The sequence below is a fragment of the Phascolarctos cinereus genome, unplaced genomic scaffold, assembly GCF_003287225.1.
Source record: "Phascolarctos cinereus isolate Bilbo 61053 unplaced genomic scaffold, phaCin_HiC Scaffold_3;HRSCAF=262, whole genome shotgun sequence".
NCBI classification, from domain to species: domain Eukaryota; kingdom Metazoa; phylum Chordata; class Mammalia; order Diprotodontia; family Phascolarctidae; genus Phascolarctos; species Phascolarctos cinereus.
This window is the reverse complement of record NW_027555736.1, coordinates 161,977,896-161,993,491: the sequence shown is the minus strand read 5'-3', so window position 1 is coordinate 161,993,491 and position 15,596 is coordinate 161,977,896. Positions and strand designations below refer to the sequence as shown.

Below are 15,596 nucleotides of genomic sequence, written 5' to 3'. Positions count from 1 at the left end.
TATATAAACTCCTTCTAACTGCCTTAATAATAATAAAGCTCTTAGTAGTTATGTGAACCATCTTCCCATATAGAAATGTAAACAATTTAACCTTATTAAGTCCCTTATGATTTCTCTTTCATGTTTATCTTTATATTACTTCTCTTGAGTCTTCTATTTGAATGTCATATTTTCTGTTCAGCTCTGGTCTTTTCATCAGGAATGCTTGAAAGTCCTTTATTTCATTAAATATCCATTTTCCCCCCTGAAGGATTGTATTCAGTTTTGCTGAGTAGGTTATTCTTGATTGTAGTCCTAGCTCCTTTGCCTTCTGGAAGATCGTATTCCAAGCCCAGTATCATCTATATAGAAGGTTCTTAGCACTTAGTACAGTGCCTGGCTCATAGCAGAAGCTTAATAAATGTTTACTGATTAATTGAATCTTTCTGGCTGCAGTCCCATATCACCACCTGCCTATTTAGCATTAGAAATGGATGTTCTGTAGGCACTTTTCACAAATGTAATAGTATATAGAAAGAAGACAAGACAGAGACTTTAGGGGGGAGGAACAGGAGGATTACGACAACAATAATTAGGGAGTATAACATAGGTGATGAATCAGGAAAGGAGATTGAAGAGTAGATAGGAGGAGAACCAGGAAAGAGCAATGTCAGGAAATTTAGAGGAGAAAGTATCCAGATGGAGAGCATGGTCAGCAGTGTCAGATGCTACAGAGAGGTCAAGAAGGATGCAGATCGTGAAGAGGCTGTTAGATTTGGCAATTAAAAGATAATTGGTAACTCAGAAGACAACAATTCGAATTAAGTGATGAAGTCAGAAATCATATTACTTAGAATTTAGAAAAAAGGGGAGCATTTGGAGGCAAGTTCATAGAAAACTTTTTCAAGAAGTTTGTCTGTGAAAGGAAGGATGTGTGTGTGTGTGTGTGTGTGTGTACACACATATATAAACTTGAAGAAAGAGTATGTCTAATGAGAGTTTTTCAAGGGTGAGGGACAGGTGAGGCTCAGCCATGTTGGGTGGGCTTCTGAGTAAGCCAAACAGTGCCTCCTCTGTGCATTTCAGCCAGCACTGTGAGCAGAACTTATAAGATGACAAGAAAAATCGAAAGAAGTATGTATGTTGGAAGCCTTTCCTTTTATACAACCAAGAAACAAGTCTATGAATAATGGCAAAAGTGGTGACATAAAGAAAATCATAATGGGCCTGGATAAAGTGAAGAAAATAGTACATAGATTCTGTTTTGTTGATTATTTTTCCAGAGCAGATGCTGAAAATGCCAGGCAGTATATTAATGGAATTTGCCTGCATGATCAAATCATCCACATAGAATGAATGGGATGCAGGTTTCAAAGAGGGAGATAGTATGGATAGGGAAAATCTAGGGGCCAGGTAGAAGATGAATATTGAAAAGACTGTGATAATAGGAGAGGGAGCAATGGGAAAATATGCATAACCAATGAGTGATGAAAGCCCATATTTTAAAAACAGACAGCTAACTCTTGCTTGCCTCCTCAATGAAGGTGGGTGAGGAGGGAGGAAGGGAGAAAATTTGGAACACAAAAGTTTAAAAAAAATTGTTTTCACATGCAACTGGGAAATAAGATATACAGGAAATGGGGCATAGAAATCTATCCTGCCCTACAGGAGAATTGAAGGGGAAGGGGATAAGAGAAGAGATAAGAGATAGAAGGGAGGGCAGATTAGGAGAAGGGATATTCAGAATGCATGCCATCTTGGGGTGGGGGGAGGGATGAGATGGGGAGAAAATTTGGAACTCAAAATCTTGTGGAAGTGAATGTTGAAAACTAAAAATAAATTAATTTGAAACTCCAAAAAAACCACCCAAAACGAAACAGACAATTCTGACTGACAGATCCTGCCAAGACCAACACTGAAGTTTTGAAAGCAGTTTACTTCTAATAGGTTCTAATTTATTTCTCTGCCTCAGTACAAGAATTAAGCCCCAAACCTCTATGTGACTTTCACTGAAAATCATTAAAATGTAAGAGGGAATAACACATATTCACTTGGGTATAGAAATCTATCTTACCCTACAGGAAAGTAGAGGAGGAAGAGGATAAGAGAAAGCAGGGAAGGGTAGTAGAAGGAAGAGCAGATTTAGAGGGTAGTCAGAAGCAACTCAAGGGACAGGGTGAAGAGAATAGGGGCAGGTTTGGGGAATAGGGTGGAGGGAAATAGTTAGCAATAGTAACTGTGTAAAAAATTTTGAAGCAGGTTTCTCTGATAAAGGCCTCATTTCTCAAACATATAGAGAACTGAGTCAAATTTATAAAAATAAGAGCCATTCCCCAATTGATAAATGATCGAAAGATGAAGCAGTTTTCAGATAGAGTAATCAAAGCTATCTTGTAGCCATATGAAAAAGTATTCTAACTCACTATGATTGAAGAAATGCAAATTAAAACAGTTTTGAGGTTGTATCTCATAACTATTAGATTGGCTAATAGGACAGAAAAGGAAAATGACAAATGTTGGAAGGGATGTGGGAAAAATGAGATATTAATGCACTGTTGGTGAGATTATGAAATGATTTAGCCAATCTGAAGAGCAATTTGGAACTATGTCCAAAGGGCTGTAGAACCATGTATGTACCCTCTGACTAAGCAGTGTCTCTACTAGGTCTGTATCCCAAAAGAGATAAAAAGGAAAAAGGCATATATGTATAGAAGTATTTATAGGAGCTTATTTCTAAGTGGCAAAGAATTGGAAATTGAGGAGATGCCCATCAGTTGGGGAATGGCTGAACAAATTGTGGCATGTGATTATGATGGGATACTATTGTGCTATAAGAAAGGATGTGCAGGATGCTCCCAGATATACCTGAAAAGACTTACATGAGCTGATGAAAAGTAAAATGTACCATGTACAAAGTAGCAGCAATATTTAAGATGCTCAGCTGTGAATAATTTAGCTGCAGTGTAGTGATCCAAGACAACTCTGAAGAACTTATGATGAAAAATGCTTCCCATTTCCAGAGAAAACTGATGATGTCTAATTACAGATTGAAGCATACTTTTTTTAACTTTCTTTATTTTTCTTGAGGATTTTTTTAATTTATGTTTTCTTTCACAACATGACTAATATGGAAATGTTTTGCATGACTACACATGTATAACCTAAATGGAATTTCTTGCCTTTTCAGTGGCGGGGGTAAAGAAGGGAGAAAAGGAGAGAAATTTAAAAATGAATGTTAGAAATTGTTTTTACATATAATTGGGGGAAAATAAAATACTAAATAAATTTGGAAAGGAAAGGGAGTGTCCTGGGAATTGGATAGATAGTAGACAGTAGTATATGGATTGAGTGTTACATTTGAATAATGTGAACCTCACAGGAATAAAGTTTGCTGAATGATGGTGATAGAGGGAGAGTCTAGACGCGATAATGGGAAGCAGAGTATTCCAACACTCCCACCTCACCCAGTGAGTTAGGGGTTATGAGAGAAAGTATATCAAGTTCTAGAAAGGGTAGTGAGGGAAGTGGTATTGTCAGAAGGGCCGTGCAGCAACCAGTTTAAAACAGCTCCGCGAGCCTCTTGTTATACTCTCAGTGTGAGCATTTATACCTGGGACATCAGCTAACACTAAAAAGGCAAGGTTTGGTTTACTGGTTGTTGTTTTTTTTATTTTCTGGACTTAAAAAAGTGATGGAGAAAATATCATTAATACAAATTAAGCTTTAAAAAAATCGTTAAATGTCAGCAACATTAAAAGTGGCCCTAATGTTGGAGCCTTGAAGTCTTGTCAGCTTGACAGTATGACTTCCTATCACCTTTGAGAACAGTTAGTAACTGAGCAGATCTATTAATAGACATTAACCTAGCAGAGCATACTTTTTCTTTACACAAGATTTAAAAAGTCTTATTATGATCATGTTACTGTTCATGATTTCAGGGGTTAGAATTGTGTGGGATGCCACTCAAATTAAAAAAAAACATGCTTAGAGGTTTTTCAAGGAGAAACAGAAAGTTAATTTATTTACTATTCTTGAGACTAGGGTGTTCCTCCACCAGGATGATGTAATGAGGGGAGACAAGGTACAGAAAACAAAGAGCCAGATTAAATAGCCCTAATGGGTAAATTCCCCCTTCCCACCAGCTGTCCACTTCTTGGCTCACAATCTCAACGAGAAATTCTACCATAGAAATTGAAAACAAAACAAAGAACAATATACATATCCATATTTTTTAGTTTGCTGAAGTAATATTAAAGAAGCAATTAAAAATGTGCAGTCAAGCTAGACACTGTACTGTGTAGCAAGGTCACCATGACCGAGATATAGCAACAGGTGTATCAACAAAATACCGGGGGAGGGGAGGGGTGTCCAAGGGTTTAAGAATGGCATGGGGCGGGGGGGGGGGGGTACCTGGGGCTAGATTCCCGTAAATCAGGTGATTTCTAGTAAATCGAAACTTAGGCCTGTCAGGCTGCTTTGCCTGCCTGGAGTCTCAATACAATTTCTGTTTATTCTTCTAAGAAGTCTTCACAGGTCCGCTCATCCCACTCAGCCTTATCCCAAACCTTAATTACACTGAGAAGTCTTCACTGGGACATCCCATTCAATATGATCATTTAGAAAAACACTACTAATGTAATTTATATGAAATGAGTTTAATGATTCATGCTCTGTTAGCAATACTTTATAAATTAGGACTATTTTATTTCTAAGCTTTTGGAAGATGTTCCATATTTCCAAGGTGGTTTCTAACCCATAAAGATTGCTAGGGAATTCAAGGATGGAGGAGAGACTTAAGCATAAGCATAGGGGATGATAGGGAGAGATTTAATATTTTATAGATATTAAATTATGAAACAAATTTTAAAGATTTTTAAGTTAGTTTGAATCTTTTGGGTACATATCAACTGAATGTGAAGGAATTATCTTAGTAAGGTGTTAGGGGTGACATAAATAAATAGACAGGGATTAAAATTTTTCTGTGATAATCCTTAAGGTGGATAATTTATGTATGTAGAATTGAAAATTGACTCTTTATGAGGCCTAAATATGCATTTTAAGTACTTTTCTGCCACCCTCCCTCCAGCACAACATTTTTGACTGCCTACATAGCATTTCCAGTTGGGATGTTTTGTTATGGTTAAAGTTTAATTTGTCAATAATAGAATTCATCATCAGCAATGAATCACCCATTCCTGAAGCCCCTTGTCTCTGAGCCTCAAGGTTTTGTAATCATTTTTGTCTCCTTTTCCTCTTGTTTTTATAGACAATCCCATCACCAAATCCTGCTGATGCTTTCTCCTCAGCAATTTATTTTGTTGTTAGGAGTGTCTTTTCCATTTTCCCAGGCTATGAGATGTATAGCCCATACGAAACCCTTGAAGGCTTTCCAGGTATAATTCCATAGTTTATTTTGCCTCCACCCAAGGAAACCCTGGGAATGTAATAATCTGGCTCTTTGTTCCCCACCCTTCCCCAGCCTCTAGGTTAACAAAAGCATTTAAATACACAGTAGGTGGGTATTATTATTAAAGGGCATGCAAAGAACAGAAAAGTAACTTTTCAAATCCAGTTAGCAAGGGAGCAATTATAGACATAAAAAACTATTTACAGCTGTTAATCAGATCCCCACTTTATCAGCTGCCCTCCTTTTGAGGTCTGAACTCTTTGTGCTGACCTGCTTTTGTGTAGATTAGCTCCTGGATCTCCTGCTTTTATCTTATCAGCTGGCTTCTGGCTACTGCCACCACCTCTCAGTGTAGCCTCATAGTTATCCTGAGACCTATCCTAGTTTATCTTGGGCACTCTTTGGTGCTTTCCTGGCCAGTGTGTCCAATGCTGATGCCACCACCTCTTGGCTTCTAGACCTTGTTCCATATAACTATGTGACCACACAATCTGGAAGGCTCTTCTTCCTCATGTACCTCAGGCCTCAGTCATCATGGGTAAAGAAGCCATTTAAATTTCTTTAGCCTTAGGTTTATGATATCTGGGGAAAGGTCACCTTTGCTCCTTTCAGAGCTGCTCATTTCATTACCTTCTCCAACGCTAGTAATAGAATTGGCAGCCCCTAAATGCTGCCCCAGGTACTTGTAATACTGTGCAGGTACATGGTTCATTATCGTGCAGCAGCCATCACATTACTACATGTAGCATAGGTTCATTGCAGAGTATACCAGAGTCATACACAGTTACCTATTTACATCACCCAGTAGAATTGTAAGTAAGTGTTGTATACAGTAGACCGTACATATACTATTTTCTGTGTACAGTCCTTTCTTGGAGGCAGTGTGTGGTACTGTGCCGGTGAGCACCACCAAGCTATATGGATAGAAGCCTCACCCATCAGCCCTGGGACATTAGAGATCAGTTTGTTCACTAGTCAGATAATCCAGTCATTTCTGTGTTAGCTATCTGGCTAATGCGTTCATCCTATCCTAGTTGCAAAGTAAGGGAGAGAGGGTCCAGGGGTTAGGCATCCTTAGTCTTTTATCCTGTAGTACCAATCTTCATTCATGGCTTCATCCCAGGGATGATAGAATAAATGATAGTATCTCTAGCCTCTAAGGGGCCCAAACTCTGCAAATGGCCTATGTTCTCCTATGAGTTCCACAGCTGAAGTGTTTGGAAGCAAAGGAAATGACTTCTAGATTTATTTCCTATCTCTGTACAGACAGAAGGCCACTACAAGCTGGAATATTCTTGCAATCTTCCTAAAACTCAAGAAAATACTAAAATTTGGCTTCCGGATTTTGATCAGGATTTTTACTATGTGAGCCATTGTTTGGTGCCATATCACCCTTCCTTTATTCCAAAGACTTTTACTACTGTTTTTCTGAGCAGCTTGTTGGTAACCTTCTTTCATTTTTATGAAGTCATTTCTTAGCTTTTATTTTAAGAAATTGTTTTGTTTTCTTTCAACACAAGAAAATAGTTTAGTGAAGCACCTACAAATGTGATTATGACTTAATAGTGTGTGTTACTTTCCACTAGTAATTCACCCTTGTTTGTTATATTTTATATTAGTTTTATTACTTCTTAGTATTACTTTATAGTTATTGTGTATACTATCCTTCTGACTGTGCTTTCTTCATTATCCGCCACTTTATGTGAATCTTCCCGTTTCTCTAAATTCTTCATATTTGTCATTCCATAAGCTACAATAATATTTGATTGTTTTTATAGTTTAGTTATTCCTCAGTCATGGGCACGTATTTGTTATCCTACATAATGCTGCAGACATTAATGTGCTAATGGTGGTTCTTTTCTTACAGTCATTAGCCTTCTTGGGATATAAATGGGACTCCTGGTTTGAAAGATGTGGGCAATATAGTAACTTTTCTTTTCTCTCTCTCTTTCTTTTTTTGGCTACGCAGTGGGGTTAAGTGACTTGCCCAGGGTCACACAGCTAGTAAGTGTCAAGTGTCTGAGGCCAGATTTGAGCTCAGGTCCTCCTGACTCTAGGGCCAGTGCTGTATCCATTGTACCACCTAGCTGCTCCAATATAGTAACTTTTCTTGCATAATTCCAAACTCTTTTTTTGTTTTTGTTTTACAATGACTAAACAAGTTCACAGTGACACCCAAAGTAAATTAGCATGACTGGCTGTCTTTTTTTTAATTGAATACTAGATGGTTTTGATACTTATGGTTTTGTAATGTAATTTGAGATCTAATAGCACCAAGCATCCTTTATTTATTTCCCCATGATGTAGTTTGAGATCTAGTAGCACCAAGCACCCTTTATTTCCCCTTGATATTCTTGAACTTTTATTCCTTCAAATCCATTTCATTTTTGTTTTGTCTAATCTTGTAAATTATTTATTCAGTAATTTGATTTGAATAAGTCATAAATGGAGAGGTTAGAGTTATGGATATAGAGGTTAACTTCTAGCAAAAACCATTGGATGTTTTCATCTCCTCAGTTTCTTAAAACAGTATTCCATTTCTTTTGTGCCTCCTATTTGTATTTTCTAAATAGTAAGCATTTAGTAAAGTCTTGTTGGTTGCTTGAAGAATTTACAGTGCTACGCCATGTACTTCATAATCCTCAAAATCTGACTCAATTCAGGGCTGGGTCTGACCTTAGATTCTGCTCCCTTGTTCTTTCTTCTGCCATCTTTTTGTTACAGAGTTGTGGTCATCTACAATTCATCTACAACTAGCAGGTAGGTGATAGAGAGCAGGACCATTTTAGGTTAAACATGGAGCAGTAATAGAGTGTATATTGTATATAGAGTGTGTAAGTAGTAAAGTAAATATTGCAATCTGCCCATTGTAGGCTCCAGGAGAACAGGAGCTGTTTTTTTGTTTCCTTTGTAACTCCCCACGTAACATGTGCAGTGCTTAGTGTACCCTTGTCATCAGTATGTACTGTATGTATGATGAGATCAAATAAAGCTCTTTCTCTCAGGAAAGCAATAGACAGTCCTTAATTATTAGTAGTTATTAGTCTTTGCTGAGATTCAGCCCCACTATACTGACTTAGATCTAAGTTCAGCTGGCAGTGTAAGACAAATCAAACCTGTTGTTTCTGGACTATTTTATGTTATGTGCACTAATTCTGGGCTACCTTTACAACATTCTTTGCGGTATATGGGATTACTTTGCTCATAGACATACGATTAAGGATTACTTTGCCATGTTGGCTGGCAGACCCTTGAGTGAAGAAAAGAAAGAGTAGTTTTACTTGACATTTCTTGAAAATGGGACTTCTGAAATGAACTCAGTTAGGGAGAAGCCAGAAAACATCTCGTGATAGCCTCTCCTGACCTGTATATAAGCCTCTTGTTTCTGGATCACCTTATGGTGTAATTGAATCATAATATTGGTCTTTACTCATTCATTATTATTAATGTTTGTCAAATTACTGCCTCGTGAGACCACATGGGGCCTCTTAATCTCCTTAAAAGGATTTGTTCAGTGAAGTTGGGATTTATTCAAAGGGCTGCACTTGAGGACCTAGAGGACCACATGTAGCCTTGAAGCCTCAGGTTCCCACCCCTGGATTAGAGTATGTTGATTCATTTTCCTATAAAAATTGAGGCCTGTGCTTTTTATTGATAACCAACTTTTAAAAGGTGAACTTGTTGAGAGGGAGATACCATTGACACAGACTATGAAACTAAATGTATGAAACTTATGGAACAGTGATCAGAAATTTTACCATAGACTTTTGGATATTTACAACTTGTTGAAATTAGGACTTTGTGTTCCTGAACTTCCACAACCTTGGTCAACTCTAAAGAGATGCTAGCTATATTTATTATTTAGTTATGATAGTTAAAAAAATTTTTTTTACATCTTAATGCTGAACGTTTTAAGCTTAGGTAGTATGCTCCTAGAAGGAGATGTAATTTAGGGGGCAGCTGGGTGGCACAGAGGATAGAGCATTGGCTCTGGATTCAGGCGCACTTGAGTACAAATCCGGCCTCGTATGTGTCACATGTACTAGCCGTGTAACTCTGGGCAAGTCACTTAACCCCATTGCCTAGCCCAAAAAAAAATAAAGGTGTAATTTGGTATATGGTGATTAGAAAACTTCTCAAATGATTATTCCTGTTTCTTTTACTCATAGTACTACTCCTATAATATTTCAAAAATAGGTTCATTTTTGCATATCTAAGGATCAAATTAAATTATTAGAGATGTTTATCTACTTAGGTTTTTCAGTTGCTTTGATATTGCCTTTTTCTTCAGCTATAGATACATATAGGTAAGTATAATATAAATCCTATGATAGTAAGTCAAGAGGATTAATAGGTTATTTTATTTTACAGGGAAAATATTTATCCCTAAACAGAAACCTATGCAATCTTATACAGAAGAAAAAATATCCCTTGATCCAGAATTAGAAGAGGCTTTAACAAGTGCTTCTGATACAGAATTGTGTGATCTTGCAGGTAAGTATCTCTTTCAAAACAAAATGTTGTAGGGCTCATGCACGCGAGCGTGTGTGTGTGTGTGTGTGTGTGTGTGTGTGTGTGTAAGTGAAATTCCCTTCGTTTTAAACCTTCTTCCATGTTATGGTATTCACAGAGACTTGGCGTCTTTCAGGCCCTTTCAGCATCTATGCGGCCCTTTTTCTCATACCCCATAATGTATTGGTCCTTTATGAGGGGAGTCAGAATACCCTTTATCCTCACTGCTACTCCCAGACTCTCCCTTTGACACAGTCACTCAGCTTCGTCTCTTCCTTTGAGATTCATATTACTCAAATTTTATCCAATCCAGATCCTGGAGACAGTTATCTTTTGGCTGTCAAGTCATACTCACTAACCCTCCCTCCTTTCTCAAGGAGCTCACTACCTGGCTCACAGTCTTCTTCTCCACCCCAACTCTTGCCTTATACTTGGGGACTGTTGTACTCATAACCACTCTTATCTCCTAATTCCTTGGCTCATGAGACCTAGTTCTCTACTGTAGCTATATATACATAGGGAAGTTTGTAACTTTACTCTCACCATCAAAAACAGGAATACTACTTCCACAATTAAAAATTATAAAATTCCTTTATCAAAATTGCTTCCTTTTTACTCTGGTCTCTGATTAAGAGTTGGCCTTCCTCCTTGCTAAGGCCAACTTCTTTACATGTATATTCTGTATTCTCTAGCCAATTGCTCCCAAAATTATCCCCTGCCTCCAGCTTCAGTTTCTCCCTGTCTACTGGTTCCTTCTCTGTTTTGTACAAATGTACCCAAGTCTCCCTTATCTTTAAAAAAACCCTTCAATATATCCTGCCATCCTCTCAAGCTACTATCCCATGTCTTTGCTCCCTTTCATAGCCAAAACCCTGGAAAATTCTGCCTACACTCATTCCCTCCTCTTCTTCACCACTCGCTCACTTCTTAGCCGTCTGGGGTCTGGCTTCCTACTTTATCACTTAAATGAAATAGCTGTCTCCAGATTTACTAGTGGTCTTTTAATTTCCAAGTCTAATGGCCTTTCTGGATCCTCATCTTCCTGTCACATTGGACACTGACTATCCTCTCTATTCACTCTTTCAACTTTGTGGATTTTCTTGATATTTGTTGCTCTCTCTTGGTTCTCTTTTTCCTATCTGAAAGCTCCTTCTCAATCTCCTTTCCTGGATCATCATCTCTGTCACAACCCTTAGATATGGATGTCCCCAAGGCTTTGTCCTGGAACTCTTCTCTTCTACTATATTCTTGGTAACTTGGTGACCTCATCAGCTCCCATAGATTCAATTAACATCTCTTTTCAGATGATTCCTAGATCTCTACACCTGCTTCTCTAATGATACACCATCTCTTGTCTCCATTCCTTTGCATTGGCTGTCTCCAGTGCATGGAATGTATTCACTTCACGTCTTTTCCTCATTGAATCTCTGGTTAATTCAAAACTCATCTCCTAACACCAACTCCTACATGAAGCTTTTTTGATTTTCCCATCTGCTAGCCCCCAAAATGACTTACATTTTACATACAGGGTGTCCCAAAAATCTCAGTTCAGTTTTAAGCTTTTGGGACACCCATCTATATGTGTCTGTGTTTGTTTTGTCTCTTCCCTCACACCTGACAGAATTTAACAAGCTCCTTGACGACAAGCACTGTTTGAGTTTTGTCTTGGTATCCCCAGCGTATAGCATTGGTGCTGGTACGTAATATGCTTAATGACAGCTTATGGATTGACTGATTGTTTAAACTAGAAGGAGGCCACTTCAGGAAGCCCCTCAAGGAAGCTGAGGTCCAGAGAGGTCAAGTCATTAGCTCACTGAAGGTTGTGTACTCTACCTAGTGGTAGAGTTGAGATTTAAGCCTAGGTCTCTGACTCTTCTAGGTCTTCTGGTGTTCTTTATACTGCTTTGTCTCCACTAATACATGTATATGCAAATAGGTATATGTTCTTACCTCAGCAGAAGATTAACTATTATCTCATTGGTGTTCTGAAAATATGTTTGATTTTAAACTTTGGCTCTGTCAATCTCAGAGAAAAGGTTTCCACTAAATCTTATAGTGCAGTTTTTATATTGATATGGTTTATTTTACTTTTAGCTTGTCCCAAGTTGACAGTTGCAAACCAAACACAGAAATCTTTATAAAAATATTTTCTCAATTGGCAGGTTTCCCATAGGAAGGGAGAGGCTGGGTATCAACCCAAATATTTAGGCAATAGAAGGAGCCTTTTTTTTCCCTTAAATCAGTGCTGAGTTTTTCCCTGTGCAAGCACATGATTCAGATGGCTGGGCAGTAATGACTGGCAGGTAGCAGAGTGGTTGCTGTTGCTTGGTCATACTTATTATTCTGCTTGTTTTCCAGAAGTGGTGAGGGGAAGAACCAGAGCTGTCACTGTTGCTTTCAAATGGGCCACTCACGTGGCCTAGGCACAGAACATATGCTCTCTTTCTCCCTCACTGGATGGAAAAGGTGAATAGTGGTCTTCAGGAGGAAAAAAAAAGCAACAGTGATAAAGACTAGCACCTAGGGCATAGTTAGGGTTGGTTCCTCATTAGTCAGATGGACAGAGTCATGGCTGATCCACATTTATCTACTCTAAGTATGTATTTGATATCTACAGCAAATAATGATATACAAGCCTACCACCTTCCATAGTATTTTATAAGGTAGATATAAGGATAATAACTCTTTACAATAATTAAATGACATGTTCATCAGAATGGAATGTACCGAAAAGCATTTTATATAACTTATACTTGGAGCCTAATTTTTGTGAAAGATGGCAAAATAAATTTCCCCTCCAAGTGGCACTTTTGAGTAGTGCAATTATAACTTAAACAGTCTGTTCCCATAACATGGTGTTTTTATATGCCTAATAGGAAGTCAGATGTTTGTTGATAATGATGGTGAGGTTGAACAACCTAAAACAAAAAAACGAGGGACAAACGGAGTACAAGAAATTTTGTGACATACAGTCGGTTCTGGCTCAATCCCTAAAAACTGGTTTGGAAAGCAGAACTTCAAAATATTAATATTTTAAGCCTCATAATCAAGACTGTGGGCAGTCTTGATAGAGGGGCTATAATAAAGAGTAGGTATAACAGGAAGACTTGGGTTCAGATTTAAATTGGCCTCAGTCATGATGATCTGTGTTGAGTTCTGCCTCTGACACTAGCTTTGTGACCCTGAGCAATCACTTAGCTTCTATGTGCCCGGGGTAACTGTTTAATACTATAGTTTGTAGGACAGTTGCTAGCTGACATGCTTTGGGAGAGGGGATTTCCTCCCCAGGAGTTTTATAGACTAATGAAATGACCAATCTAGACCGAACTCTGAAAAGTAGGTGAATTTGTAGTTACCTTTTTTTGCCAGAAGAGGGTGGTAATGTTTGGGATGATGCAGAAGATACTATAAATGGGGGAACTGATGAATAAACAGATTACAGTAGGGAGGGAATCCAGTGATATTAAGGCTCAGCAAATTTGAAGGTTGAAAAGTAAGGACTTAACTACCTTTCAGATTAATAAGAGATTATTTTAAGTTGTTTACTTAGGTAGTTGAAAAATAAATTATGTATATCCTAAAGGGATTTGAATAAGAAATAATTTTTCCTTTTTCTGTATTTATAGCAATCCTTGGAATGCATAATTTGATAACCAACACCCAGCTCTGTGATATAGTAGGAAGTAACAATGGTGTGGGCAAAGATGATTTTTCAAGTAAGTACTTAATATCCATTGTATATTCAAACCCCCTTTTAATGTAAGGTAATTTTATCACATATATATTCTTATCACTTAAACTGAGTTTTATATTGATAATGAGTATGACATCTACTAATAATGATGTAGTTAATCTATGAACATGCAACATTAAATATTTAATTGCTTAGCTAAAAGTTTATTCCAGAGGGTAAAAAACACTACTACCACCACAACTGGAAATTAGATTGTCTGTAATAATAGAGTCTAATAAATAAAATGGCAGGTAATCCAAAAATCATCTAGGTTTTTATAATGACATTTTAATATAAGAATCTTTGTTCTGGTGCCCTACAACAGTTCCAATAGAATAATAAAAACATATTGTAAAGCTCTGATTCAGGAGAAGTTAGAAATGTGTGTATAGCTTCTGAACCAGCATGTCTCTGTGCACATGCTGGAAACCTACTAAATATGCTATATAAAAATATATATCAATACAAATTTGTGTATGAATATAATTATTCTGGATTCACAGAATCAAAAGATTTAGAATTGGAAGGAACATAAAGGCCATGTAGTTTAACCTTCCACTCTTGGTAAGCGCTTCTACATCATTCGGCATGGTGAGCTTTCAGCTCCTTCAGCCTTAAGGGTAGGGGAGCTCCCCATCTCCATTAGAGCCTATGTAGACCTTGTGTCTTCTTCTTTGTAATTCCCTTTCCTAGCTCTCATTATTTCTTTAGGGGCAACACAGAACAAAATCTGTTTCCTCATCTGTGTGACAGCTCTGAAGGTGGCAATCTTGTCTCCTTTTGTCTTCCTTCTCCAGGTTAAATGAACTCAGATGACACAGTTTTTAGACCCCTTGCCCTTCTTTTTGATCTGTCTTTGGACATATTATGGTTTGTCAGTTTCCCTCAATATGTGGCCTGACATTAAAACTCTTACCTACCATGTGCTGGCCCCATACCACCATTAATGCCCCACAAGATTGTACTAGGTTTTTTTTTTAATTAATCCTTTCAAGCTGTGGTTCGTATTAATCTTGTCACTGACCAGAAATGCTCTCTTTCCTTTTTCATTACTATTTTTGTTCCCCAAACCTGCACTGCACCGTCAAGCCTTCGCCTTGATTCATACTGTCCCTGGTGTTAGGAAAGCCCTCACTTCTTTCTCTTTCACTGGACTGGATATACTTGCTACTTCAAATCTAAGATAACGTTTTTTGTATTCAACTGCCTAAAAATGTTCAGCAGTGTTAAAGTTTAGAGTATGTGAGTAATCATGAGGAACAAAATCTTCTACTAGATGATGGATTCAGTGATTCTGTTTCCATAATAAGCATGTGAGTACCGGCAACCAGTGAGTCAATCAGTGAGGTTAGTGTTCTTGATTCATTTATGTTATAGATGTGGTAAAGGGTGAAAAAATCCTACCAGTGTTTGATGAACCACCAAATCCTACAAATGTTGAGGAGAGCTTACAGAGAATTAAGAAAAATGATTCTCGTCTTACTGAAGTAAATTTGAATAATATAAAGGTAAGTTCTTAAGAATTAATAATACTATATTGTATTGCTTTTATTCAGTTGAATGTAAGAAGTATCTAAATTTGAATGCATCAACATCTACACTCTGTACATTCACCTATCATAACAGAGAACCATCCCCAGTTTTATATGAATATAAAGGTAGGTTCTTAATTTAATAAGGTCATATTGCATTCCTTTTTATCCATCAGAACCTAGAATAAGAGTTGGCTGGGTTTTAATTAGTATAGTTACTTCTTGTTATTACTTAAAGCTAGGATTTTACCTAGGAACTATATATTATAAAAATTATTTCCTGCATTGCCTCATAAAAGGAAAAATCCTTGAGAGAAAAGCTGAATAGAGAGTGCTGTGAATTAGGGTGAACAACTGGAGCAAGACAAGAGGTTCATTGACCTCTTATTTTCCCTGGGCTAGGCTTGCCCCCTGGAACATGTAGAAAATTACC

At 37.5% G+C, this 15,596-nt stretch overlaps 1 protein-coding gene and 1 pseudogene across 3 annotated transcripts in view; both read left to right on the top strand.

Moving 5' to 3' along the window:
• Positions 1–15,596, top strand: part of TMOD3 (tropomodulin 3) — a 79,844-nt gene that overhangs the window by 46,249 nt on the left and 17,999 nt on the right. For all 3 annotated transcript variants that reach the window (XM_020980890.2, XM_020980898.2, XM_020980908.2), the window contains 3 exons: positions 9,758–9,880; positions 13,525–13,614; positions 15,009–15,139. In XM_020980890.2, coding sequence (XP_020836549.1) covers positions 9,758–9,880; positions 13,525–13,614; positions 15,009–15,139 — 344 coding nt within the window. The remainder of the gene's footprint in view (positions 1–9,757; positions 9,881–13,524; positions 13,615–15,008; positions 15,140–15,596) is intronic.
• Positions 65–1,701, top strand: LOC144456191 (nuclear cap-binding protein subunit 2 pseudogene; annotated as a pseudogene).